The sequence below is a fragment of the Stegostoma tigrinum genome, chromosome 2 (genome assembly GCF_030684315.1).
Source record: "Stegostoma tigrinum isolate sSteTig4 chromosome 2, sSteTig4.hap1, whole genome shotgun sequence".
NCBI lineage: Eukaryota > Metazoa > Chordata > Chondrichthyes > Orectolobiformes > Stegostomatidae > Stegostoma > Stegostoma tigrinum.
This window is the reverse complement of record NC_081355.1, coordinates 145,970,436-145,997,113: the sequence shown is the minus strand read 5'-3', so window position 1 is coordinate 145,997,113 and position 26,678 is coordinate 145,970,436. Positions and strand designations below refer to the sequence as shown.

The window sequence follows — 26,678 nt, the reverse complement described above, 5'->3', positions numbered from 1 at the left end:
ACCTGTCAGATACTTTATTACTTAACATGCATATGATATTGACACAAATGTTTTGAAACATTTGCTCCACTGAGTTATCTTATTTGTGCAAGCATACACATACTGCATATAATATAAAGCCAGCAAGTCTTTTTCCTTGCTTATTAAGAGAAATCAAACATAATATTGTACCTCTGCTTTCATCTAGATCTCCATCCATGTCCCTCGATTGTTCAGACTGAGGATCAGGTGGAGTTTGCAAAACAGCAACACTGTTCTGGTTTATGATCTTTAGCTTCAACTTTGGCTTGGGTCGCTTCCGACGTGGAGGAGCAATACTGAGACTTTGGAGCTGTGACATACCAACTTCAGTCAGGCAGACACCATCCCGTGTATACGTCCTCGTCGGTTCTATTTAGAAGACAAGTGTACGTTTACAGACTGAAATGTAAAGAACCTTGCTGCCCCAATTAAATGGTAATTTTTTTTATTGGTCCAGTTCTAAGATATACAATTCTATCTGGTTCACGATCGAGTTTTAGGGAGGAAAATTTGCCATGCTTCCCTGGTCCGGCTTGTATGTGACTCCAGACCCAGAGACCATCTGTTTCGCCTCCGCCACTAAGGTCCCCAGCATCACAGACAGCAGTCTTCAGTCAATTTAATTCACTCCACATGATATCAAGAAATGATTAACGGCAAAAAATACTGCAAAGGATGTGGGCCGTGACAACAGTATTGAAAACCTGTAGTCCGGAACTTGTCATCACACCCCTACCTCATCTGCTCCAGGACAGCTACATACTGGTACCTATCTGTTAATGTGGAAAACTGTACAGAAAACACAGGGCAAATTCAACCTGGCCAATTACCAGTCAACTCTCTATCATTAGTAAAGCAATGAATGGCTCAGCAATAACCAGCTCATTGAGAGCCCACCATAGTCCCTCAGCTCCTGATTTCATTACAGTCTTGGTTCAAACGTGGACAAAAGAGTTGAATTCTAGAGGGGAAAATGTGAGCGACTGCCCTTGATATTAAGGCTGCATTTGTCCAAATGCGCCATCAAGATGATCTAGCAAAACTGCAGTCTGCGGGAACTAGGGGTTGGTGGGTTGGGAGGAAACAGACAGGAGGGTGGAGGAGACTTGGAGTCATACCAAGTTCAAGAAAATAATTGGAGGTTACTGTGGTCATTCGAGGTTAGCCATCTCAGCTCCAGAACATCTCTCTACGAGTTTCTCAGGGTAGTGTACAAGGCTTCAACATTTTTAGGTACTCCATCAATAACTTTCTTTCTATCAAAGTCAGAAGTGGCATGCTTGCTCAAAATTACGTAATGTTCAGCAATATTGGCAACTCTTCAGATACTTTGGAATCCATGCCCAAATGTCAGATTTCGACAATACCCAGGCTTGGACTGACAACTGGCATGTAACATTTATGGTGCAGAAGTGCAGGTAATGAACATTCCAGCAAGAGACAATCTAACCATCCAGTTAACATTTACTGCCATTATGTCTATAAAATACCCCACAATCAACATCCTGATCTTACCACTGATCAGAAATTGGACTGGACTATAAACAGATTGGCTACAAGAGCAGGTCAGAGGCTTCGAGTCCAGGAATGATGAACTCATTGCTAAACTCCCCAAAGCTTGTCCACTGTCCACAAGGCGCAAGTCAGGAGAGTGATGGAAGACTAGTCACCTGTCTCGACGAGTGCAGCTCCAACAATGCTGAAACTGAATACCATTAAGGACATAACACTGATTAATTGGCACCATATTCACAAACATTTTCACCCTCCATCACTGATGCTCAATTGAAGCAGTATGAACCACTCGAGACAGACTGCAGAAATTCACCAAAGTTCCTTAGATAGCACCTTCCAAACACACCACCAATACCATCTAAAAAGGGAGCTGCAGGTCAACAGGAACACCACCTCCTTCAAACTTACTTCCAAGCCACTCTTCATCCTGAGTTGGAATTATATCATTGTTCCTTCACTGAAGCTAGGTCAAAATCCTGGAATTCTCTCCCTAATGACACTGAGGGTATACACATTGGCAGCATTTCAAGAAGGCAGCTCACCACCACCTTGTCAACAGCAACTAGAATAGACAATAAATGCTACCCTAGTCAGCTGAGCCCACATCCCATGAATAAATAAAAACTGTTCATGATGATAGCTTTTAAAGGTGGCACTTGCTAATGTCACCTAAAAATGAATGGTATTGATACAACATTCCATTGTTAAGTGCCAGCCAACTTTCATCACTGCATTTTGTTTTGATAAAGCACAATATATTGCTGACATCTCCTGAATGAAGCTCATTAGCACTGCCCTGACAGAAAGGTAGAAAATTGGAAGGAGAATTAAGACCAAAGATTTGAAGACCAGCTCTGGCCATTTACCTGGTTCTTTTGTCTTTACAATAAATTGAGGTGTAACCAACGATAACTCAGTCTCTTCTGAGGTAGTCACTGAGGCAAAAGAAAAAATTAGAAACCTGTTAGTATATTTGACTTTTCAGCAGTTAAACAGTTTAAATTTAACTGCATTCACCAGACAGCTGTTAAACACAATCATGTTTTTGTTTATAAAAGACCTAATTCATCCAAATTACAGGTTGCCTTTTTAAGGCTTTCTTTTAAAAGATAGACTGGGCAAATTGACTACTACCTGGAGTTGTCATTGCATATTGTCTGCATGTGAAACAGTCATAGCCATTATCTGCTGCAGTCTCTACTTCATCTTCTGTGGTCAGGTTCTGGCATATAGCATGAATCCACCTGAGAAAATAAAGATGTTTACAAATTATACATTAAAATAAACATAGTATTAGACACTGAAATCATACAGCAGGCATCAACATGTAAATATCCAAAGGGATGTGCGCAGGAAGGAAAGGACACAAATATGAACCATCCACATTTAAACTCATGCCACCTCCCTACCACTGATCCACTACTGCTACTATAATTTGACTCAATAGTTAATTTTTTTGGTTGGTCCCTTCCAAAAAAGCGTCACTATCAAACACAAACAGCAGTTGAACTCGTCACAGTTTGATTGGATTTATGGGGCAAAACCAAGCCATTTTCCCAGTGATCTTTGCTGAATTCAGTGTTGCACTCAAGCCTACTTCTACCTTTCTTCACACTACGTGCTTCCACCACTTCTCATTAGTGAATTAAGGAAGAACTGTATCTATTCTACCTGTCAAAACCTTTCATAATTTCATAGAAATCTAAGTTTTGCACACACACCTTAGCTTCTGTTTCTCCCCCCCGATCCCCACCAGAAAGAGAGACTCAAGTATGTCAAATCCTTTCATATTATGTATAACTACTGCTTCCGTTACAATCCTTGTAAATCTTTTGTGCGCTGTCACTAAATTCTTTCCATAATTTAACAAACAGTACCTGAACACACTATTTTCAGTGTAGTCTTACAAGCGTTTCAACACAACATTCCTACTTGTTAATTCTAGCCCTGCAGGATGCAAGGCTCATTTTCTCTTTACTTTAGAAACCTGTGATACAAGTTTCAGTCTGATGTACTGACCACTACATTGCAGACGTTGAGCATCAGCTCTCAGATATGGCCTATCTTCCTGGACTCTGACCCCACAATGACGATCAGGCCATTGTATCTACTACAGTAACTGATCCAATTTCATTTGGTGACCTCCCCCAGCCTGCTTCCAAGCTGATAGAACCAAGCTTGTAGGTCTGCAGGACTATCTCCTACCAAAAATCCAGATACAGAGCTGTCCAGGCAGACCCATTGTTTCAGCCTGCCATAGCTCCACAGAACTCATTTCTTCCGACCGTGACTAAATCTACTCTTCCCTGGTTCAATCCCTGCCCATGTACATCCATGATCCCTCTGAAGCTTTATGCCGGTTTTGAAATTTCCAGTTCGCAGGTTCCAGCTACCTCCTCGTTACCATGGATGTGCAATCCCTTTACAGTCCATTCCCCATCAGGAGGGTCTTAGGGCTCTCATTTTCTTCTGGGAGCAATGACCTGAACCATCCCCACCCACCACCACCCTCCTTCGCTTGGCCAAGCTCGTCTTCACCCTCAACAGCCTCTCTTAACTCCTCTCATTTTCTTCAGGTCAGAGAAATGGTCATGGGTACCCAAATGGGCCCCTGTTATGACCGATTCTTGGTGGGGTATGGCGAATATTCCTTGTTTCAGTCCTGCTCAGCCCTCACCCACAACTCTTTCTCTGATATATCGAAGATATAAATCAGTGCTGTTTCCCTCTCTCAGCCGAAAATGAAAAAGTTAATTGATTTCAATTCCAATTTCCACTCCGCCCTTACTTTCACCTGGTCTATCTCTGACTCCTCCCTTCCCTTCCCTTCCTCAACACCACTGTTTCCATTTCTGGGGACCGACAAGCCATGAATATCCACGATAAACAACTGACATCCACAGCTACCTGGACTATATATCCTCACACCCTGCTTCCTATAAAGACTCCATTGCGTTCTCTCAGTTCTTTCATCTCCGTTGTATATGTTCAGATGAGGCCAAATTCAACAAGGGAGCCTCCGAAATGTCCACTTACTTTGTCAATCGTTGATTCTCCAGCACTATCGTCGACAGGCCCTCATCTGGGTCCGGCCCATCTCATGTACTTCCTCCCTCACGCTTCCTGTAACAGTGATAGGGTTCCCCTTGTCCTCACCTACTATCCCACCAGCATCCACATCCAAAAGATCACCAGACGCCATTCCTGTCAACTCCAGCAAGATGCCACTACCAGACACACATTCCCCTCTCCTCCCTTGCCACCTTCCTACAACCGAGGAAGGTGCAACACCTGGCCATTTACCTTCTGCCTCCCCACTATCCAAGGGCCCAAACATACCTTCCACGTGAAGCACCATTCCAGTTCCCAGAACTCAGTCTACTGCATTTGTTCTGCACAATGCGGCCTCCTCTACTTTGGGGAAATGAAGCATAGATGGGCGACCACTTTGCAGAACATCTAGGTTCTGCTCGCCAAAAAGACCCTGAGCTACCTGTTACTTACCACTTTAACACACCACCCTGTTTCCTGGCCAACATTTGTGTCTCTGGCTTGCTGCAGTGTTCCAGCAAAGCTCAACGTAAGCTGGAAGAACAACACCTCATTTTCCATGTGGGACCTTGCCGACCTCCAGACTCAATATCGAGTTCAATAATTTTAGGGCCTAAACTCTCCCATGTCCTAGCCCCCTACCCCACACAACATACCTGGTTATCACAGCTTGCCATTACACAATACCTATTGTTAGTCACTAACAGTACCCATTAACAACTATTCATCCTCGTAGCCAAATCATTATCAACTCTCTTCTCTATCCAACTGCTCTTTTCTCTCTTCGGGTCTATCCCATCATTTAGTCACTACCCCATCCCCCTCCCTGTTTTCTGCATACAAACCTATGTTTGTTCAGCTACCATCAGTTCCGAGGAACGGTCACTAGAATCAAAATGTTAACTCGGATTATTTCTGCACAGATGCTGCCAGACCTGCTGAGCTTTTCCAGCAACTTGTTTTTGTTCCCGATTTATAGTGTCCACAGTTCTTTCGGTTTTTATACAAGTTTCATTAATTGGTGTATTTGTATTCGGAGATCCTTTTATTTCTCAACTCTGTCTATAACTGACATTCCTATTCTCGCTATCCAAGTGTATGATCTCACAACTGTCTGACTTGATCATTCGTTGCAGATATTGTCAGTCATAAAAGCTTGGGTCTAGTCAAACCCCACTGCTCTAAATGGATATTCTTAAGTAATTTAACCACAATAACCGAGTCAAATTAATTTTTTTTAAAAAAGTCAATGCTGGAATGATAGGCTAGTCAAAATATGAATAAAGACAGTATGGTATTTGTTGAAATGTTAACATCTCCAAAATGTTGATTCTTGCCCTTTCCTTTGTAAACATACTGATTGATGAGCTGTACGTATATTTCACTAATATTCTGTCTTTTAGATTTCCAGCAATTGCAGTTTTCCCTTCTTTTTCTCCTATCACTTTCACAAAAATATTCAATATCAGATGATTAAGAAATGTCAAAACACTTTTCAATTGGCAAGTGCCCAAATACCTTATTCAATTCATACAAAGATACAGGCATACATATTTCTACGCTGGTTTTCTTACAGCATTCTTTATTAATGCTGCATATGATTTTATGGTGTATGAAATTAAGTTATGCACTCATTATAATTCTCAGTCTTCCACCTCATACAGTCCATATGCTAGGAATATAATGAATGCACCCACCTGTCACATTGCCGACATTGTATAATAAGCTCCTCCTCTTTGTAATTCTTGCTGCAGACTGGGCACGCAGTCAAGCTGGCACAAGGAGCACACTGTGTATAATTGTTCTGCCATTCACACTTGAAACCAGGTGAGGTTGCTCCACACTGTACACAAGAAACACACCTACAGAACGAAGAGAAGTCAGTTTGCAACACAAGTGTAGCTTGATCTCAACAGATTTACCTTGAAGAATCTTACACTGCTTCCATGATTAAGGACTGAACATTTGGACATTCAAGAGGATAAATCTCTCATTTATTCTGCATTGAAGAGAATCATACTTTAAAGAAACAATAAATTCTTAAGGACGATTGCTACCTCATATTTGAAAAATGGCTTAAGTGAGAATATTCAAACATTTTAAAGTCAACTGCCATATAAACATCATCCAACCAACTCCACTGGAGTATAATCACAGAAGAACATTGACTATTAAATCAACACAGTTTCACATATTAATGTTAACAGCTAGAAAATATAATACAACACTGTTTACAGACTAATTGAGAGGCTGACCAAAGCTAACCGGCTATCTTGTTGCTCAAGTTATTCTACAAGCATATTTTTAAAGAATATAAATCATATTGCTTTCTTGATGCATCCTTTGATTTTCTTTGCTGCTGCACTGATTGACAAACACAATCTTTACCTGTTAATAGCATATTTTCAATTATATGCCAATTAGAAATGTCTCAGCTGAGATACGCAGGATATTTTTTCAAAGAAGCAATTAATTACATTTTTCTGTTATTGCTTCTGTATGCATTGAGCTCAACTGTACTTGTGCTAAAATAATAATCTTACCCAGTAAACTTACCATCTGCATTTCCAGCCACCTTTAGGAACTGTCTGCAAAGGTGGATCCAGGCAATAGGTATGATAGCTGATGTCACAATCATCACAGAGAAGTAAACGACCTGGGTCAGAGGCCTTCCCACAGGATTCACACACTGTACACTCGAGGCATCGCCAGCCTTTACTTAGTACCACTTTGGTGATCTGTCCAGGAGAAAGCAAAATTGTCTCAATGCTTATCCTCCACATCAATTTTATGTGCAGTTGATATCTTAAATCTTTTGACCAACAGAATCAGAGGAGCAGGCTCATGGGCACATGCAGTCATTCACAGACTGGCTATCCATAGATTACAAACACCAATTTAAAAACATTTCTATACTACGCATAGCAGAACATGCTAAATTGCCCGTAGTGTTCAGGGGTGCGTGGGTTATAGGGGGATGGGTCTGGGTGGGATGCTGGAAGGACGGTGTGGACTTGTTGGGCCAAAGGGCCTGTTTCCACACTGTAAGGATTCTATGATCCTATGTAAGACGAAAACAGTTCCTCTATCTAGCAGTTAAAGCTAATAATTGGTTGACCTAATTAACAAATCAGAATAACAGTTATGTTCATAAAAATTCTCTACACACAGAATACTGTCGAAGATAATTTTAAATGTTCTAATTAAATAAATAGGAGAAGCATATTTGACAGTAAACCTAGAGATATGATATGGTCACACTGAATGTATTGTGTTTCGAAAACTGTTTCAGTACTTCAATATCCCGCTCGTGTGGCGCTCAATCAACCAAATTCAATCTCTGATCTGCAGGAGACAGTTAATCTTAACCAAGACAGCAATAGAATCAGTGCAACTGAACTGTGCATCCTTAAATTGTCAAAGACTGTCAAATTTTGCTTTGGCACAGGTTATCACCGTCAGAATAGGAAGAGAAACAAAGAAAGCCAAGAGAAAAGCCGGGATTTTTGGTTACTTGATTGCTGAATATTAATTAAACATGTTTTATGATCTTAATTTTAAATATGCTTTAGTCACGTACAGTCATGCAGCATGGCAACAGACCCTTTGGTCCAACTAGGCCACACTGATGCTGATTCCAAACTACACTAGTCCCATCTGCCTGCATTTTGCCCACGTCAATCCAAACCTTTCCTATTCATGTACTTATCCAAATGTCTTAAGTGTTGTGACTATATCTGCATCCACATTTCTCTGGCTGTTCATTCCACACGCAAACCACTGTGTAAAAGAAAAAGTTGCCCCTCATGTTCTTTTTAAAACTGTCTTCTCTCACCTTAAAATATGACTCCTATTTTTGAATTCCCCCATCCCAGGCAAAACACCTTGGCTATTCAGTTTGTCCTTGCCCCTCATGATTTTTTTAACCTTGATAAAGTCATGCCACAGCCTTCTCTGCTCCAGTGAACAAGTGCCAGTCTATTCTAAAAATCAACAACTCTTGCCATGACCCCCTCCACTCCATTTCCAGCACATTCCTGCTAAATCTTTTCTGAACTGTCGCCAATTTAATATTATCCTTCCTACTGCAGGTGACCAAATTGCGCAGTGACTCCAGAAGAGGCTTTACCAATGTCAAGAACATAAGGCCTCTGAACTCTCGTTATGACACTTTTGAAAGCCTCTCACTTGTCAGTCATCCCTTTAGCTGCAAGCAGTCTAACCCAAATCAACTTTTGAAAATTATTGTTCCATACCATTAAAATTTGCCTTATTCCAATTAAGAACTTTACCTGTTATCCTTTTCCATAACTATTTGAAAACTAATAGAATTAAGATCCCTAATCTCAAAGTGTTCCCCTACTAATACTTCAGTCACTTGCCCTGTCTTATTTCCCAAGAATAAGGCAAGTTTTGCTTCTTCTCTAATTATAGATTGATACATTGAAGAAGAAAATTTTCTAACACACCTAAATTCTTCATCATGCAAACCTTCAGCACTATGGCAGCACCAGTCAACGTTTGGAAAACTACAATCCCCTACTGTCCTTACATATATCTGAGATCTCTCTAAATATGCGCTCCCCAATTTCCTTCTATCGGGGAACCTATAGTACAATCCCATCAAGGCGATGATACCTTTCTTACTTCTAACTTCTACCCATATATCATCACTGGATAATCCCTCAGAAATATATATTCTCTCTAATTACATAGCAATATTTTCCTTAATCAAAAACACTACTCCCCTCCTCGCTTGCCTCCATTTTTATCCTTCTATAGCATCTTAAGGGCAGAACATTGAGCTGCTACTCCTGTCCTTCCCAACGTTCCCATATATGCCCCGAGTTCATCAACCTCACCTGTAAGACCCTAGCATTGAAATAAATGCAGTTTAATTCTTCAAAGTTACCTCGCTCTCAGGCTTGTTACTGTGTTTTCTAACTAAATTACACTTTTTCTGATCAGAACCATCCGCATCGTCTATTTTTACTGTGACTTAGGAATCCCTCACTCCCTCCTGTACTAGTTTAATGTAACTAGCAAATCACCCCGCCAGGATATTGGTCCTTTCCAGTTCAGGTGAAACAAATTCCTTTTGGACAGGTCTTTTCTGTCTCCGGAGAGATACCAACGATCCATAAATTTAAATCCTTGCACATTGCACCATCTCTTCAGCCATTGATTTATCTGCCTTATCTTTTTATTCCTACTCTCATTAGTAGCCATGATGTGGACTGGGGTAGACAAAGTCAAAAGTCACATGAAACCAGGTTACAGTCCAACAGGTTTATTTGAAATCACAAACTTTCAGAGTGCTGCTCTTTTGTTAGATGAAGTCACTTCACGTGACAGAAGGAGCAGCACCCTGAAAGCTTGCGACTTCAAGTAAACCTGTTGGACTATAACCTGCTGTCATGGGGCTTCTGGCCTAGTCTCATTAGAACGTGGCACTAGGAATAAGCCAGAGATTACTATCTTTGAGGTCTATTTTTTAGACTTCAATAAAATCCCTTATATTCGTTCTCAAAGCCTTAACCCTTTCCCTAACTATGTCATTTCTGCTAATGTGTACAGCATCTTCCAGCTTCTCTCTCTACTTTGAGAATATGCTTCAACCACTCTGAGACATCCTTAGCCCTAGCATCCAGAAGGGAATGTATTATCTTAGATTCACACTCTCGGCTGCAGAAATCTCCTGTGTAAAAGCAAATAGGCTTTTTGTAGTAAAGTTGCAAAAGCTATACCAGGCTACAGTGCTTTTTTCTCATGAGAGACACATGATTTGTGGTAGTTTAACCTGAGGGCCACCATGCATCAGGCAAGGGAGGGGTTGAGAAAGTATATCCTTTGCAGTAACTTCAGCCAATGTAGGAATTGAGCCCTTGCTGTTATCATTATTTTGCACTGCAAAATTATGCATTATCTTTAAGGCTGGTAAAACTATAAAGGATAGAGTTGAACATACAATGTGTGTGCCTCATTAAAGGTATACCTCGAACTTAGCTCTGCATTGACAATATACTGCAACGATTCTGATCAAAGTTGAATTTACAAGACCAGTTTTTTTTTAGGAAAAGGGTTAACTGACTAACATTTGCACTGAGGTGTAGTTGAAGGACTCAAAGCTGTTAGCATGTTATTTTTGAACAGCAGAGCCCCGCCCTTCCATTCCTTCACACATACGTGCCAACACACCTAACACAGGTCTCAAGGTAATTGAGGAAGCAGTGCCAATGCATGTCGTTTGTTTCCTCTCTTTGATTTTATTAAGAAGGTCCCCTACCTCCTGCAGGCTCTTGTGACATTGGCAGAATCTGTGGTTTCAATGCTGCTAAGGGACTGGGTAAAGATAAAGGAAGGAAAGGAAGGGCGAGGCTCTGCTGTTCAAAAATGACATGCTAACAGCTTTGAGTCCTTCAACTACACCTCTGTGCAGAACGATTGCATTGTGCTGATATCTGCAAGGATTCCAATGACAAGGAAGATATGGCCACCCATTTATGTGAAGCTTTCTGTCGAAGATGGTCCCTGCATCCAATTTCCACATGCAGTGTTTATTAGTCCTCTCCATCCTGTTAATTTCCCTCCTCAAAAATGCAAAAATCAGTCTATATTCTTCTCATCTTAATTGGCAATACAGAACAAGAGGAAATTTGCCAAGTGTAACATCATTAATAATTGGAGGCTTTTGCTATAATTGTAGAGAATTGGGGCTGAACCAATATACCTTTGATCTCTTTTAAAAAAAAGATCAACTTTTATGTGAAGTATATGTAAATCTGCGGGTTTCTTTAGGCCAAAAACCTCAGCAACAGCTTTTACACAAGATCAACTTTTATATGCACTTTGTAAAAGGTATATTCTGGAAGGTGATATCAGAGGTCCAATGAAGACACTTCAGCACTTCCAACCATGATGATAAGTGAATTATGAATCACCACAGGTTATTAATAAGCTGTGTTTTGGAAAAGAAGAATTTTATCGAGAAGTCTTCATGCCTGTTAATTTTGTCACCTACTGGTCGGAATGAGTGTTGCTGACCAAGTTGCAAGTATGTACAATTACTGACATAGATTACTTTAAGAATTCTTGGATGTCTAAAAAGAAAAAAAATAGTTTAGAAGCTGGATTGCACTTGAATTGCTAAATCAGAAATTAAAGACAGGTTTGGAATTTAAGTGGCCTACAGAGCTGGAGGAATTGTATTGAAGGAGGCCATTCAGCTTATTCTCTCTGCTGGCTCTTTAAAAGAACTGCCAAAAATAAGTACCACTGCCTTCCTCTCTTCCTTTGCCCTGTAATCCTCTATCATTCCTGTATGCAAATTCCACTCCTTCCAGGAATAATATCTTCGTTAGACGCGCTTAAAGAAGGAGCACATAGTCAAATTATAGAAATTAATGTTGCATATATTGGCTGTGTAAGAGCAGAAGCTGAACATATTTATCTAATAATTTCACTGCACTGGTCTGCGTGCAATATTGAAGAAAGTTACATGGGGCATGGAACGGATGGGTGTCTTTTATGGACAAGGCTGATTTGAATAATTTCTCCTCTTTCCACAGACTGAGTCATAATTTGTTTCAACTGTGGGCAACAGGTCTGGTTTTATTTTCTCTCCATCTATTACTCAGGTATTACGGTATCAGTGGAAGCAGCAAACATCAAATGTTGATCACAAACTAAAAGTACACTTCCTGGTAAGGGATTATTTCTTCACCTCAATTAGTAAGGACACATATGGACAGAAAGAGTATAAGAGAAATTAAGATGCAAGTTTCGGAATATGTACACAGTCCAAATGTATGGATTACTCTTTGGACTTGAAGTGTAGGATCTGGAAAGTCAGGATTTAACACTTTGGAAAAGTGAAGTTGAAATGCAACCTAACATGTTTTCAAGAAAAATTATTATGATAGACTCAACAGACATTTTCTCCAGCAAATGGTTTGTTACTTGGAGATCATAGACTCAGAAACTTGGCAAAAAGGTAAATAACAAGAAACTGTTTCAGAGTTGAGATTTTCCTGTTTAATTCATTCAAAGAATTTAGTCACCACTGGCCCATCCCCAATTGTCCTCCCGAAGTGAGTCACCTTCCTGAGGTGCTGGCAGCCATGTGGCGGAGGCATATTATTTATACTTTGGGGTATTGGTTCAGTTTAACTGTGGGGTTTGGGCTTCAGATCGGTATGACAGGTCTGCACAACACTGAGGGCTGAAGGGCCTGTATTGTGCTGTAATGTTCTATGTTCTATGACACTTCGGAGTAAAGAGGCAGTCACATTTATTGTTGGTCCGAAGTCCAGAGTCATGCACAAGAAGACATTAGTGACTGCGATTAGTTTTTAATAACAAGTTGTCATCACAGCCGACACAAGCTTTATAATTCTAGATTTATTAATTGAACTGAATTTGAATTTCCAGCTGCTGAGATGGGGTTTCAACTTACATCACACTTGGAATACTGCGTCCAGTTCTGGGCGCCCTATTATAGGAAAGATGTGGATGCTTTGGAGAGGGTTCAGAGGAGGTTTACCAGGATGCTGCCTGGACTGGAGGGCTTATCTTATGAAGAGAGGTTGACTGAGCTCGGTCTCTTTTCATTGGAGAAAAGGAGGAGGAGAGGGGACCTAATTGAGGTATACAAGATAATGAGAGGCATAGATAGAGTCGATAGCCAGAGACTATTTCCCAGGGCAGAAATGGCTAGCACGAGGGGTCATAGTTTTAAGCTGGTTGGTGGAAAGTATAGAGGGGATGTCAGAGGCAGGTTCTTTACGCAGAGAGTTGTGAGAGCATGGAATGCGTTGCCAGCAGCAGTTGTGGAAGCAAGGTCATTGGGGTCATTTAAGAGACTGCTGGACATGCATATGGTCACAGAAATTTGAGGGTGCATCCATGAGGATCAATGGTCGGCACAACATTGTGGGCTGAAGGGCCTGTTCTGTGCTGTACTGTTCTATGTTCTACATCACCAGAAGCTCACTTCAGCCTCTGCACTGTCAGTAACATAATCACAATGTACAAGTGCAGTAATTTAAACTGAGAAGCATGGGGACATGGAATATTTGGTATTTTTATTCGCTCATGGAATGTGGTTGCCCCTGGAGGGGCCACTGTTTACTGCCTTAATTGCCCTTGAGAAGGCTGTTGTGAGCTGCCTTCTTGAAGTGCTGCAGTCCACGTGCTGTAGGCTGACACATAATGAGGAAAATCCAAGATTTTGACTCAGTGTCAATGAAGGAATGACAATATATTTCCAAGTCAGGATTGGGGGTGGTTTGGAAAGGAACTTGTTGATAGCGGTGTTCCCATGTAACTGCAGCCCTTGTGCTTCTGAATGGAAGCGGGAGGGAGTTTGGAAGATGCCATCTCAGGTTCTTTGGCAACCATCCGCAGTGCACCTTTAATGGTGCACATTGCTGCTAACGATGTTGGTGCACATGCACTTCCCAGAATCTAGTCTGCTACATTCGCTGCTCACAATGTGGTCTCCTCTACACTGGGGAAAACAAATTGTAAACTGGGTGACCGCTTCATGGGACATCTACGTTCTGCTCACCAAAAAGACACCGAGCATCCAGTTACCTGCCGCTTCAAAACACCACCCTGTTCCCTGGCCAACATCTCTGCCTCTGGCTTGCTGCAGTGTTCCAGCAAAGCCCAACGCAAGCTGAAGGAACAACACCTCAATTCCAACTGGGGACCCTACAATTTTTCTGACTCAACATAGAGTTCAATAATTTTAGGGCCTAAACTCTCCCATGTCTCAGCCCTCTACCCCACACACCAGGTCTTGTAACCACATGGCCTGCCATTACACATCCCCTGTTCTCAGTCACCATGAGTCCCCATTAACAACTATTCACCTTTCCAGCCTGATAGTTGGCAAGTCCTTTGTCAGCACAACTGTCTCTCTCTTTTGGGCTCTATCCTATTGTTTACTCCCTACCCCACCCACCTCCTTATTTTCTGTGTATAACCTGATGTTTTTCCAACCATCATCAGTTCTGAGCAAGGGTCACCAGAGCTGAAACATTAACTGTTTTTTCCTTCACAGATGTTGCCAGACCCACTGGGCTTTTCCAGCAACTCCATTTTTGGTCCTACATGGAGTGGACACTTGTGGATGTGATATGAATCACTGGGCTGCCTCATCTTGGATGGTATCAAGCTTCTTGAGTATTGCTGAAGCTGCAATTATCAGGCAACAGAGATGTATTCTATGCTGACTTGAACCTTGGTAGTTGGTGGACTGGCTCTGGGGAGACTAGAGCTTCTGATCTGCTCTTGTAGCCACTAGATTCATCTGGCAAGACCAGTTGAGTTTCTGGACAATAATAAGCCACAGTATACTGATAAATGGGAAACTTATTGATGGTAACTCTATGGAATGTCAAGGGGTAGTGGTTAGATTGTCTTTTATTGGAAATGATCATCGCCAGGCAATTGTGTGGTGTGAATGTCTTTTGCCACTTTTCAGTTTATGCCCAGATATTGTCCAGGTCTTGTTTCATTGGAACAAGGACTGCTTCAGTATCTGAGGAGATGCTAATGGTGCTGAACATTGCGTAGTCGTCCATACATTTCTCTAATTCTAACCTTGTAATGGGTGGAAGATCATTGAAGAAGCAGCTGAAGATGGTTGGGTCAAGAACATTAACAAGGAACTCTTGCAGAGATCCCTGCAGCTGAGGTGATTGACCTCCAACAACCAAAACCATTTCCAGTTGGGATTCCAACTCCACACTTCAGTAGAGTTTGCTCCAATTCTCACTGATACTAGTTTTGCTAGGGCTCCTTGATGCCACACAAAATCAAACGTAGCCTCAATGTCAAAGGCTGTCACTCAAGTCACCTCTGAAATTCAGCACTTGTGTCCAAACTTGAAATAAAGCTTTAATGAAGTCAGGAGTTCAATGGCCTTGTACCCAAAACTGGGTGTCAGTGCTGCTTGAAAGCACTGTTGATGGCACCTTCCATCACTTTATGATAATCGCATGTTGATTGATGGAGCAGTAATTGGCTGGGTTGGATTTGTCCTGCTTTTTGTGATCAGGACATATTTTGGCAATTTTTCCACATTGTTGAGTAATTGGCAGTGTTGTAGCGATACTGGTAGAGCTTGGCTAAGTGTGTGGCAAGTTCTGGAGCATACATCTTCAGTATTATTGCCAGAATACAGGCAGAGCTCATTGCCTTTGCAGTATCCAGTGCAATCTTTAACCATTTCTTGATATCAAATGGAGTATCTGGTAGATGTTGGTATCTGATGCTGGGGACCAGTGGAGGAGGCCAAGTTGGATCATCCACACATCACTTCTAGCTGAAGATTTTTACGAATGTTTCAGCCTTATATTTATAATCTATGATCCATTTTCTTAAGTAAAAGTAACTCTTACCTTAATACTGACACAGTAGGGATGATAACACTGGCCGCACTGAGAGCAAACAAGTAGTCGGCCTTCTGAACCTTTCCCAAAGCTTCCACAAACAACACACATATCCTGAAATTAAATTAAGCAGCAGGTCAAACAACGTCCATTTATTCTTCTCTGAGGACAGCAAACAATCAAATAAAACCTGTATTTTCAATTTATTCAGAGGATTTAAAAGACTAAAATGTTGTGATGGCGGTTAAGTGATCGATAGCCTTCATATCCTCAAGCTCCTTGGCAGCTTTGAAATGTCTCAAAAGCCAATCCTCTTGACTAGAGAATTACCCCCTCCTAATCGCCCAGCAGCTCAGCATCTTGTTCCCTAATTTATCTCAAATATTTATTTAGAATTTTAACTTTCATTTAGGGTGTTTTACAAATGTAAACTGATAAATGCTACAAATAAATAGTCTCTGTTTTATTAATGATTGTAATCAATTCTTCAATGTTGCAGAGTTAAGTCAAACTTGAGCTTCTGCTATCTTTACCCAGTGTTTAATGATCCTAGCTTTTATTTCAATGTTCTTATCATGGAGACATAGGTTTACAGTTACCGAATAAACTGTATTCCATTTTTGCCACAGGGAAAACTGAATTTTTTTTTAAAACGGGAGACAGTACTTTGTAATCTAGCTGCCACTAGAAAAACACAAACTATAGCCATGTTATGTAAAAACCAAACAGAATGCAAAATATTCATTCAATACTGTTATATCAAATGGTATTTTAATTAATCATAGTTTGATTTCCACACTGCTGAAATTAGAGAGAAGGCCAGAATAAGCAGGGAGTGCGATAAGACCGTTCTGTCCTTTGAACAGCTTATTGATCCAGTATTCAATAAGAGCTTGGTTGAACATCTACTCAAATCTCACCTCCCTGAACTATTCCTATATTCTGACTCCGTTCGCAGACATAAAAATCTACTGATCTATAGATGATCCTAAAAAAACCCGATGAGCAACCACAGCTCTGAGACAAAGAATTCCAGAAAATTAAAGCTATTTGAGTGAAAAATAATTTTACTTCCCAATCCGAAATGGTTGACCCCCCAGTTTGTAATGTGAATATTTGTTATAGATTCTCCAATCAGGAGATGCATCCTTTCAGCATTGATCTTGTCAACTCTCTCAGGCACTACATAAGCCTGTAGCTTATAATCTAGGACACATAGCTGTGCTGAATCATTCCTCAGAGGACAATCTGCTCAACTTGGGAACCAGACAAGTGAATCTTTGTTGCTCTCCCTCTATGGCAAGCATATCCAATTCTTAGGTAAGATGATTAAACTCTATTGCACACCCTATTACTTTAGATTATGTTCACCTTTTAGTTTTTCCTTCTGAAGTAGATAACATCATTTTTCCACGTTATAAATCTGCCATGTCCTTGCCCACTCACTCAAATTGACATTTTGTAGCTTGTTTGCCTCCTCCTCACACTTACTGTCAACTTCGCACCAGTAGCTAACTTGAATACATTAAATTCTGTTGCCTCACCTCAGTCATTGATCATAGACCATCAGTAACCAAAACCAAAGCACATATCCTTTCAATACCCTCAGTCTCATAGCATGTCATTCAAAAGCTAACCCTTTAGCCTTACTCTGTTAAGAACATACGTAGAATATAGAACAGTACAGCACAGTACAGGCCCTTCGGCCCACAATGTTGTGCCGACCTAGTATCCTCCTAAAATCAATCTACCCTGCATACCCTACATTTTACTGTCCTACATGTGCCTATCCAAGAGTCACTTAAAAGTCTAACAAATCCTCAATCCATGAACAGATTACCCCAAGTCCCAGATGCCCTAATTTTAAAGACAATGTTGTAGACTACTTTGGGTAAATAGGTTTCTGCTACTCCAATGATTTATTATTTAAACTGAGGACATTCCTTACCTGTTTCAAAGTAAATTTGTCACTTGTAGAGAATAAAACAACGGTGTTATGCATCGAGTTTTCATCCTCATCCTTATTGACCATCATTTCCATAGCACCCACCTACAACGGAAAGTGTACAATTATTAAAGGTTATATTTTCTGATATAAAAAAATCATATCCTTAAAAAAATCAAAGGGATAAGCACCCAATGACCTTTCTCAGCATGGAGTTACTCCGATACATGCTTCAGATGTTAGGGTAAATTACTGCTTTATTTGATCTTTAAACATGTTGAATATTTATATATCAATAGGACTGCCAGGATCCCTTGCAAGAGCAAGTTCTGGAAACTCTTGCAACGACTCTGATAACGAAATCATTTTATTAGCTGGTAATCCAACTTTTTGTTGCTTTATAGCCTCAGTTGAGTGCAAGTCCAATGTCATGCTGGAACATTCCTGATCTGCAAGGCCCAGTGTACCCCGTCCCTTAGCAGTAACTTCTTTTATTATTCACTCGTGGAATGTCAGCATCATTGGTTGACCAGTATTTATTGCCAACATCTGGTTGCCCTTGAGAAGGTGGTGGTGAACTGCCTTTTTTGAACCATTCCAGTCCACATTCTGTAGGTTGGCCCACAATGACCTCAAGGAAGGAGTTCCAGGATCCACAGTAAACGAAAGGCAATCCATTTCCAAATCAGGACGGTGAGTGGCATGGAGGGTTTGCAGTGGTGTTCCCATTATTCTGCTACCCTTGTCCTTCTAGATGGAAATGACTGTGCGTTTGGAAGGTGCTGTCTAAGGATCTTGGTGTACTTCTGCAGTGCATCTCGTAAACTGTACACACTGCTGCAACTGAGCATTGGTGGTGGTGAGAGTGGATGCTTGTGCACATGGTGCCAACCAAGTGGGCTGCTTTGTCCTGGATGATGTCAAGCAAAACACTCCTGACTCATGCCTTACACAGGACGTACCAGTAATGAAACAGTTCTTTGCTTAATAGCATTCAACACCTCATTTAAATCATTTTTCCTAATGATATCAGATACTTAGCTAAACTAGGAGCAACGACAGTCTAGTCCAAATCTAGACTAGATCTTGCCTGGTCTCTCTCATACCTGTACTGTCAGTGGAGACTGCTGAGCAATAACCTCTGCCAAACCTCCCATTTCATGGAGTGAGACCAATCAAATCAACACAGAAAAGGAATTAAAACCTGAATTGGACTGTACGACCCCCAGCACTGCATGCAGTTAATTAGATCAATCAGTGGCGGCTCCTATTCTTTAGAGATAGTTAGTTAATAAACAGGTTAAAAAAACTTTTCTTTGCAAAGTTTTGCCACTAATTCTAGATCTACTACATCTTGATTTAAAATCAGATTAAACTATTTTAGTGAGAAGCTCATACAATGAAAATCACTCCGAGACCTGAATGACATCATTTTTGAGTCAAGGTTCACATATAACACAGAAGTTCAACAAGAGGATACTTCTTAAAATATGAAACATCTTAAACTTGTGTATTTTCTGTTGTTTTTATCCATTCACTCTTGTATTGTGTTTTTTTTGTTTCAAGTGGGACCTTCTGAAATTATACTTATCTTGGAGATGTACTCATCTTCAAATAATTCAGCTAAGAAAAATTCTGCAACTTCATATGCAAGAAAATCCAATTTCAACCAATACGATTTCAAGGTTCTTATTGCCACAAGTCCATTCACTAGTTAAGGTTCTTGAAAAGCCCCTAAATGATGGCTCTTAAATAAATCCGAAGAAACAAAACTAGCAAAACAATTTTTCGCAAATGATTTTACTAAACCAGCTGAAAATGAGGGACAGAAAGCATATGCAAGATGAGAATTCTCTCCTTATTTAGGTGTACGATAAAAAAGGATAATGATTCCAGTTCCACCCTTCCTGTAAATTCGTGGTAAGTTCAGCATTCTAAATTTAACTGGGGAGGAGTACCATAGAAGATTTTTAACAAAGGGATGGGTAATACTGGGCAATTATAGAACAAAATGCCTGTAAAGCACTTATTTGTCAAAGGACAATCTTCCTTTGCACCCACCTGCCTGGTGGAAAAGCAACATTTCAGTGTCTATTTAAGTTCCAGCAGTGTGAAGTCAAGTGATAACATTACAAACACGCCAACAGTACCCACAAATAGCAATACAAGAAAGTAGAATGCAATAGCATATACAATTGACAGAGCCAATAAACTGCCTTCCAAATGGATTTATTCAACAAGATCAATGTAACAACCAACAAGATACATCAGGTCATCAACAGTAATATAATAACAGTACAATTGGAACAATAATCTCCCTTCAGATAAATAGAGTCTGTATCCAATCAGAGAAACAGAAATAGTGTCCACTTACTCCTGGCGTTATAGCAGCACCAATACCATTTTTCAGTTTTGATCTGCCTCTAACTCCCCGACCAGAGTGTCCTGTGCCACGTGGTCTCTTCTTCCCAGGAAAGCCAGCACCACGACCCTATTTAAAACAATGCTTCAGAAAAGTCTTGTCTTGAATACAATGTACCCCAATATTTCTCAAGACTAAAAACAACTTGCATTTATGTAGAAGTCATTAAAACAGTAAAGCAAATTAATGTTTCACAGGGGCATTATAAAATACAATAGATACTGAGGCATTAAAAAAAACTATTAGGTAAGATGACCTAAAGCATCAAAGAGGCGGGAATTAAGGAGTGTACTGAAGGAACAAAGTGAGGTGGAGGCAGAAATGTGGGGAGATTCAAGGAGGCAATTCCAGAGTGTACACCCTCTTCATCTGAATGCATGGTTACCGATGATGAAGCAATTACAACTGAGACACTAGAACCAGAGGAATACAGCTCAGAATGTTATGGACTGGATGAAGTTACAGAGTTAGGAAGGGATTAGGCTCGAGGGATTTGAAAGCAAATAATATTAAAATTGGGATAACAGAAGTGTGGAGCTGGATTAACACAGCAGGCCAAGCAGCATCTTGGGACCACTAAGGTGCTGCTTGGCCTGCTGTGTTCATCCAGCTCCACACTCTGTTATCTCGGGCTTTCCAGCATCTGTAGTTCCCCTTACCTCTGATACAATATTAAAATTGAGGCGTTGTTTAATGAAAGGCGATAATGGGACAGCAAGCAAGTTTACTCCTTTTTAAGGAGTAATGTCACTTAACTACTAAGCCAGAGGGACATGTGCCCAAATTTCACCACAGCAGCTGGTGGAATTTAAAAACAATGAATAAATTAGCATTCTAAAATTAGTCTTAGTGATGGTGACTGTGACAACAATCACCGATTGTTATTTCCAAACTATCTGAGTTACTGCTGTTCTTTAAGGAAGGGAACAGGCTGATCCTTGCCTGACCTAGTAACTCCACAGTCAGTGATGTGGTGCATTCTTATCAGTTTTTTGAAAATTTCTTCATGCAAGGTGGGTGCCACTGGCTAGGCTAGCATTTATTGTCCATCCCTAATTACTCAGACAGCGCATAAGTGCCAATTACAACGATGAGTTACATGTGGGCCAGATGAGGCAAGGATACCAAACTTCCTTCCCTAAAAGGACAAATAAACCAGGGTTAGCTTAGTATGAAAGCTGACAATCAGGTTAGCTTTTATTCCAAATGTCACCACCTGCCATGGTGAGATTCAAACAATAGCCTGGTTTTCTGGGTTACCAGTCTACTGGCATCACCACTACACTACTAACCCCCCTCGATTCAGTTTAACAGCAATCAGGGATGGGCTCTAAACTTTGGCCTTGTCAGCAAGGCTCACGTTATTAAAGAATGATGAAAATAACTAAGCAAACATTTTATTAAAAACCATCAAGAAAAAAGCTGTTATCCGCTTTTACTATTACCTATTTCATGAATATATTTTATACTCTAAACTCATCTTTAATAAAACAGATGGCAAATCCAAGAAATGCGTACTTTAAAGCTTTATTTATTGTCAAATATGTACTATATAAGTACTGTCAAATAATGAGATTTTCCTCCAAACACACTGTAAATTAGTCACTGTTCTCAGTTCAGTTTTTATATCTTTTTGATAGACCTCATTTGTCAATTAAATATTAACCTGCAACACCAAGAATCAGCAATAAATTGGTTGACTGAAGGTTATTGGGAATGACATGCAAGAAAGGAGGGAGAATCTCACTGTTACTGCCAAATAAAGAATTTCTACTGAAAAAGAAACTTAGAAGACTGCCTCAATGACCTGTATGCTAAATACAAGTTCTATTAAAAAAATATATAAATTGCTCCAATTGGGCTTGTTACTGACAAACCAAATCTTGAAAATAAAACGTTACTGCCATCATCTGACTTTTATTTAAGCAAATTATATGTTCCTCCACTGCTGCAACAAACTATCTAGGTCTTTGGTAGATGGGGTGGGTGAAGCAAAACTCTACAAATCTCAGTGTTTAGCACCTTGTGCAAATACATATTCTTCACTTTACAAGTTCAGACAACAAAATCAAGACAACTGGTAAGCACCACAAACATGCTCAATATACCCTCATCTTCAAACTGATCATGGACAGCAAGTAAGGACAGGATTTAAGAATCAGGAAGAAGTTCCTGCACAGATGTTTCATTCCTAACAACAACAGACTACAGGGATCTAAATATACCTCCACATTGAAATCTGTAATCAGTCTTAAAATGGCACAGTAAAACAGCTTGGCTCATAATCTCTGAAAAGATACTACATATTATAATTTTGAGGATAACATTCTTCACTCTTAGATGGATTCCAATGATCACAATAACAAATAAACAAAATTAGACTCCACCACTAGAAAAACACGAAGGTCACAGAATCAAACTGTCAAAACTGGTATCACAGCACAAGAAAGAAACTCTGTTACTTATTTTCTGGCAAAAGTGATTTCTCACCCTCAAAGTATTATAATGAAAAAGTAGACACTGTTGCATGCCAAAGGTATTTTCAGGCTGACATTTTGTAGTTTCACTTTCCTCTACAATAATCTCAATTATACATTGAAAAGTAACCTGTGCACAGACTCAAAATGAGTTAACCAATATTTCAGTCCAAACTATATCTAATGGAGAGTAGTTATCCCCAGCAAAATCATTTAGCATGACCTACTTTCTGAAACTGGACAGAATGTTCATCAAGATAACTCATTTGAATGTGATGTCTTCAAGTTTTAGCTGCAACAATTACAAATCTGGAGAACCCCAATACTTCACTCAGCATTTTATTGCTTTTCATTACTGGAGTTGAAGGATCAAACATAGAAGACATAATAACAAAGCTAAGCACTGTTGAAAAAGAACATTCAACATAAATTTTATAAATCTCTATGAAGATTATGAAATTTATTGTCTCATTTAGCACGTGTAAATTATTTAAGAGATATTACCTCAAGCATCAATCTCAGAAAGGTGTTATGAATTACCCCAATGTGAAGTGTGTTTTTACACAATTCTGAAATATCTTTACTCGTTTCTACTTACTGTCTATTTAGTTTCCATCAATAATGTGACACATGCTGGATTAATCTCCCTTTTCAACCCTCTTATGAAGTTCCCTCCCTCCTGCAAGGTGAAAAAGTCTGAACTCCTTGTGACGTTAGGGGTAACCTAGCTAATTTTCTGTGCACTATTTCCACCGTTTACATTGTTACCTTGCGCTTCGACAAAATGTAACTCCCCTACCAGCAAATGAGATTCTTATGCTTCAACACAAGGGCCTCAATCTCGTACAGTGAACTTGCACTTACATAATACTCTATTACATTCTAAATTGCTACACAGCTCATTACTTATTTTAGAAACTCATTCACTTATGTAAACAAACACATGAAGCTCTTCGCAACTGTAAAAAAAGTAAATAATGCACTGCTTTAAAGTATCAATTCAGAGCAGGATATTGACCAGGACACAGTGGAGATTGCTTGCACCTCTTCAGACAGACATAGATTATTCCATGCCTGAAGCATGGGGAAGGAGATGGTGTAAAGGAAATGGCATTGGATTAGTAAATTAGAATGCACTGGGAAAATGGATCAGAATCTTATCTACCTACACTGCAGATGGTGAAATGAATTCAGTAAAATCATCCGCAATAAAACTGCTTGCAAGAATAAGTCAGAGCCTAGGAATTCTCTAGTGTGTATCTCACCTCAATGTCTCCCCAGTGTCTGTCTACCTCCATCAAATACAAGTCAGGAATGTGATAAAACAATGCTGATTCATTAGCACTCTCAACATGAAATCATCTAGGGTAAAGTAACCTGATCCACCGCCGCCAACATTTGCCTCTCTCCCTCCTCCACCACTGACAGTGTGGGAATAGCAAGTACTATCTACAAGATCCACAACAGGAACTCAAAGCTCTTTCCTCTGCACATTCGAACTCTCTCTCTCCTTCCTAAAAGGAGGAGAGCAGATGCACAAGGGCACAGAGATTCCGCCTGTTTTTCTGCTCTGGGGACCACGTGGTGAGTGACATGGGTCGTGACTTCTGGAAGTGAATGCCAGGCATAGATTCTATAACAGCTCTGCTGTGCAGCTTAGCAGGATCTTTGGATATCACCACCTGCCAAGTTACCCTCCAAGCCACATGCCAATGTAACTTCAAAATATATCACCATTCATTCACTGTCACTAGGTGTAATTCCTGGAAATCCCTTCCAAATAACACACTGGGTGCCCCCACACTATAATCTGTTCAAGATAACAGATCACCAACTCTGTTGACAGCAGTTAGGGATTGCATGAATGAATTTTAAAAAAAGGCACAAGTCAAGTGTGTGATGGAACATGTTTTATTTGCCTGGATAGGGACAGCTGCACTATCACTTGAGAAGTCTGATACCACCCACGAAACTTGTTTGCTTGGTGCCTCCACCTTTTGCAAACATGTCCACCATCTCATTGAGAACTTACAATGACTGGGGTGTGCGCTATCAGTCATAGATTCCTTTGTCGCACATTTCAAATCTGTAATCTCCGCCAACGTGAAGAACAGCAGCAGATGCGCATAAACACTAACGTTCCGAAGTATGTTACAAAGACTTCATACTTAACCATTTTTATGGGCTTAAGTTTCAAGGATTGAGGATACTTAGATTCTGATTTTTTTCAGAAAAACAAAGAGGTAAATGAAAAGATGGATGTGCGTTTTTAAAAAAAACGCATTTCTTGGTGTCACATCTCATATTAATTGCTTCTTTATGAAAGACCACTATTTGGGTTTCTCACTGTCAGGTTGCAGCATGTGTTTTGGATATTGTTCAGAGTAACTGGTGATTAGCCTGTTGAAGAAAAATCATTGAAAAATGTTTTGTTTCACATTAAACATTGTGTTCATTTGATTTGATTTATTACTGTCATATTTATTAAAAAACCTCATTAAAGGATCATTTCTTTCAAAATTAAATATAGATAAAACATGATTGGCTAATTTGGGAAACCAGTAAACAACTACATTTCTGTTAAGACCCATGGAGATTAGAGAAAGACAATGCAATCCTCCCATTTCTGTCATAACAAATGATCTTCGCTTTAAAATATATAATTATTGCTGCTTCAACATTTTGGCAAAGTCCAGGAACTTTCTAAAAGGCAGCACTGAGAGCCCATCAAATGGCTTGCAGTACTTCAAAACGTAATCCCATCAAGTACAATTAGGGATGGATAATAAATCACTGCCTTACTGTGAATGAACATCTCTTAAGTATGAATTAAAAAACCTGCACAGTCAGGCAGCCTTGATTTAATACATCAGTTGCAATAAGTACTTCAGGCAACACAACACCCTCCTCAGTCATGTACTGAAGTGTTAGGCTAATTTGTGTGTTTACATCTAAAATGGAGCTTAAAGTTACAACCTCAGGATCATAGGCGAAAGCATAGCCAACTGAAGCAAATTGAGAAACCTCAATACCTATTAATATCTTATCCTGACAAGACCAATCAATGAGCCAATCTGGCAGATCAGAAGTGTGAATTTGTGCAGATCAGATATTCAAGACAGAGTGATCAAGATAGATAGGAAACTATGCTAGGAAGAGGATACAAGAAATTTGTTTACCTATACAGAGAGATTGAGAGAGAGGCCAAAATCTGACAAATGGAACATAACATGGAGAAATGTGAATGACTGGCAATCTGCCTGTGCAAGGTGCTATGGGGATGAGTGATCATGACAGAATTCAAATAGAGTGTTCTTCCTCTCACCCATCCCTTCCTCCCACCCCAAGCCACACCTCCATCTCCCACCTACAAACCTCATCCCACCTCCTTGACCTGTCTGTCTTCCCTGGACTGACCTATCCCCTCCCTACCTCCCCACCTGTACTCTCCTCTCCACCTATCTTCTTTTCTCTCCATCTTTGGTCCGCCTCCCCCTCTCTCCCTATTTATTCCAGAACCCTCACCCCATCCCCCTCTCTGATGAAGGGTCTAGGCCCGAAACGTCAGCTTTTGTGCTCCTGAGACGCTGCTTGGCCTGCTGTGTTCATCCAGCTTCACGCTTTATTATCTTGGATTCTCCAGCATCTGCAGTTCCCATTATCTCTGACAATTTTAACCTCACTGCGAAGCCTCTTCCAGGGATGCCTAACCTGAAGAAGTTACCCTCCTCCCTGCGGACCAACCTCAGGGAATCACTCTCCCACTGCAGCTCTCTTGTAATCTCTTCAGCCTTGAAACTGTTCAACCATGTCCTGAAGCAAACCAGGTACCACAGCCACATCACCTT

The 26,678-nt window shown here is 40.3% G+C and overlaps 1 protein-coding gene across 14 annotated transcripts in view; it reads right to left on the bottom strand.

Annotated features, from left to right (window-relative positions):
• The window catches only part of kmt2ca (lysine (K)-specific methyltransferase 2Ca), a 489,348-nt gene that overhangs the window by 134,012 nt on the left and 328,658 nt on the right, over positions 1-26,678 (bottom strand). For 12 of the 14 annotated variants that reach the window (XM_059639788.1, XM_059639789.1, XM_048520987.2 and 9 more), the window contains 8 exons: positions 20,306-20,422; positions 17,935-18,036; positions 15,996-16,100; positions 7,144-7,325; positions 6,285-6,449; positions 2,668-2,780; positions 2,403-2,471; positions 172-390 (listed from right to left, as the gene is read on the bottom strand). In XM_059639788.1, coding sequence (XP_059495771.1) covers positions 172-390; positions 2,403-2,471; positions 2,668-2,780; positions 6,285-6,449; positions 7,144-7,325; positions 15,996-16,100; positions 17,935-18,036; positions 20,306-20,422 — 1,072 coding nt within the window. The remainder of the gene's footprint in view (positions 1-171; positions 391-2,402; positions 2,472-2,667; positions 2,781-6,284; positions 6,450-7,143; positions 7,326-15,995; positions 16,101-17,934; positions 18,037-20,305; positions 20,423-26,678) is intronic. The other 2 variants (XM_059639781.1, XM_048520996.2) reach the window with 1 other exon arrangement.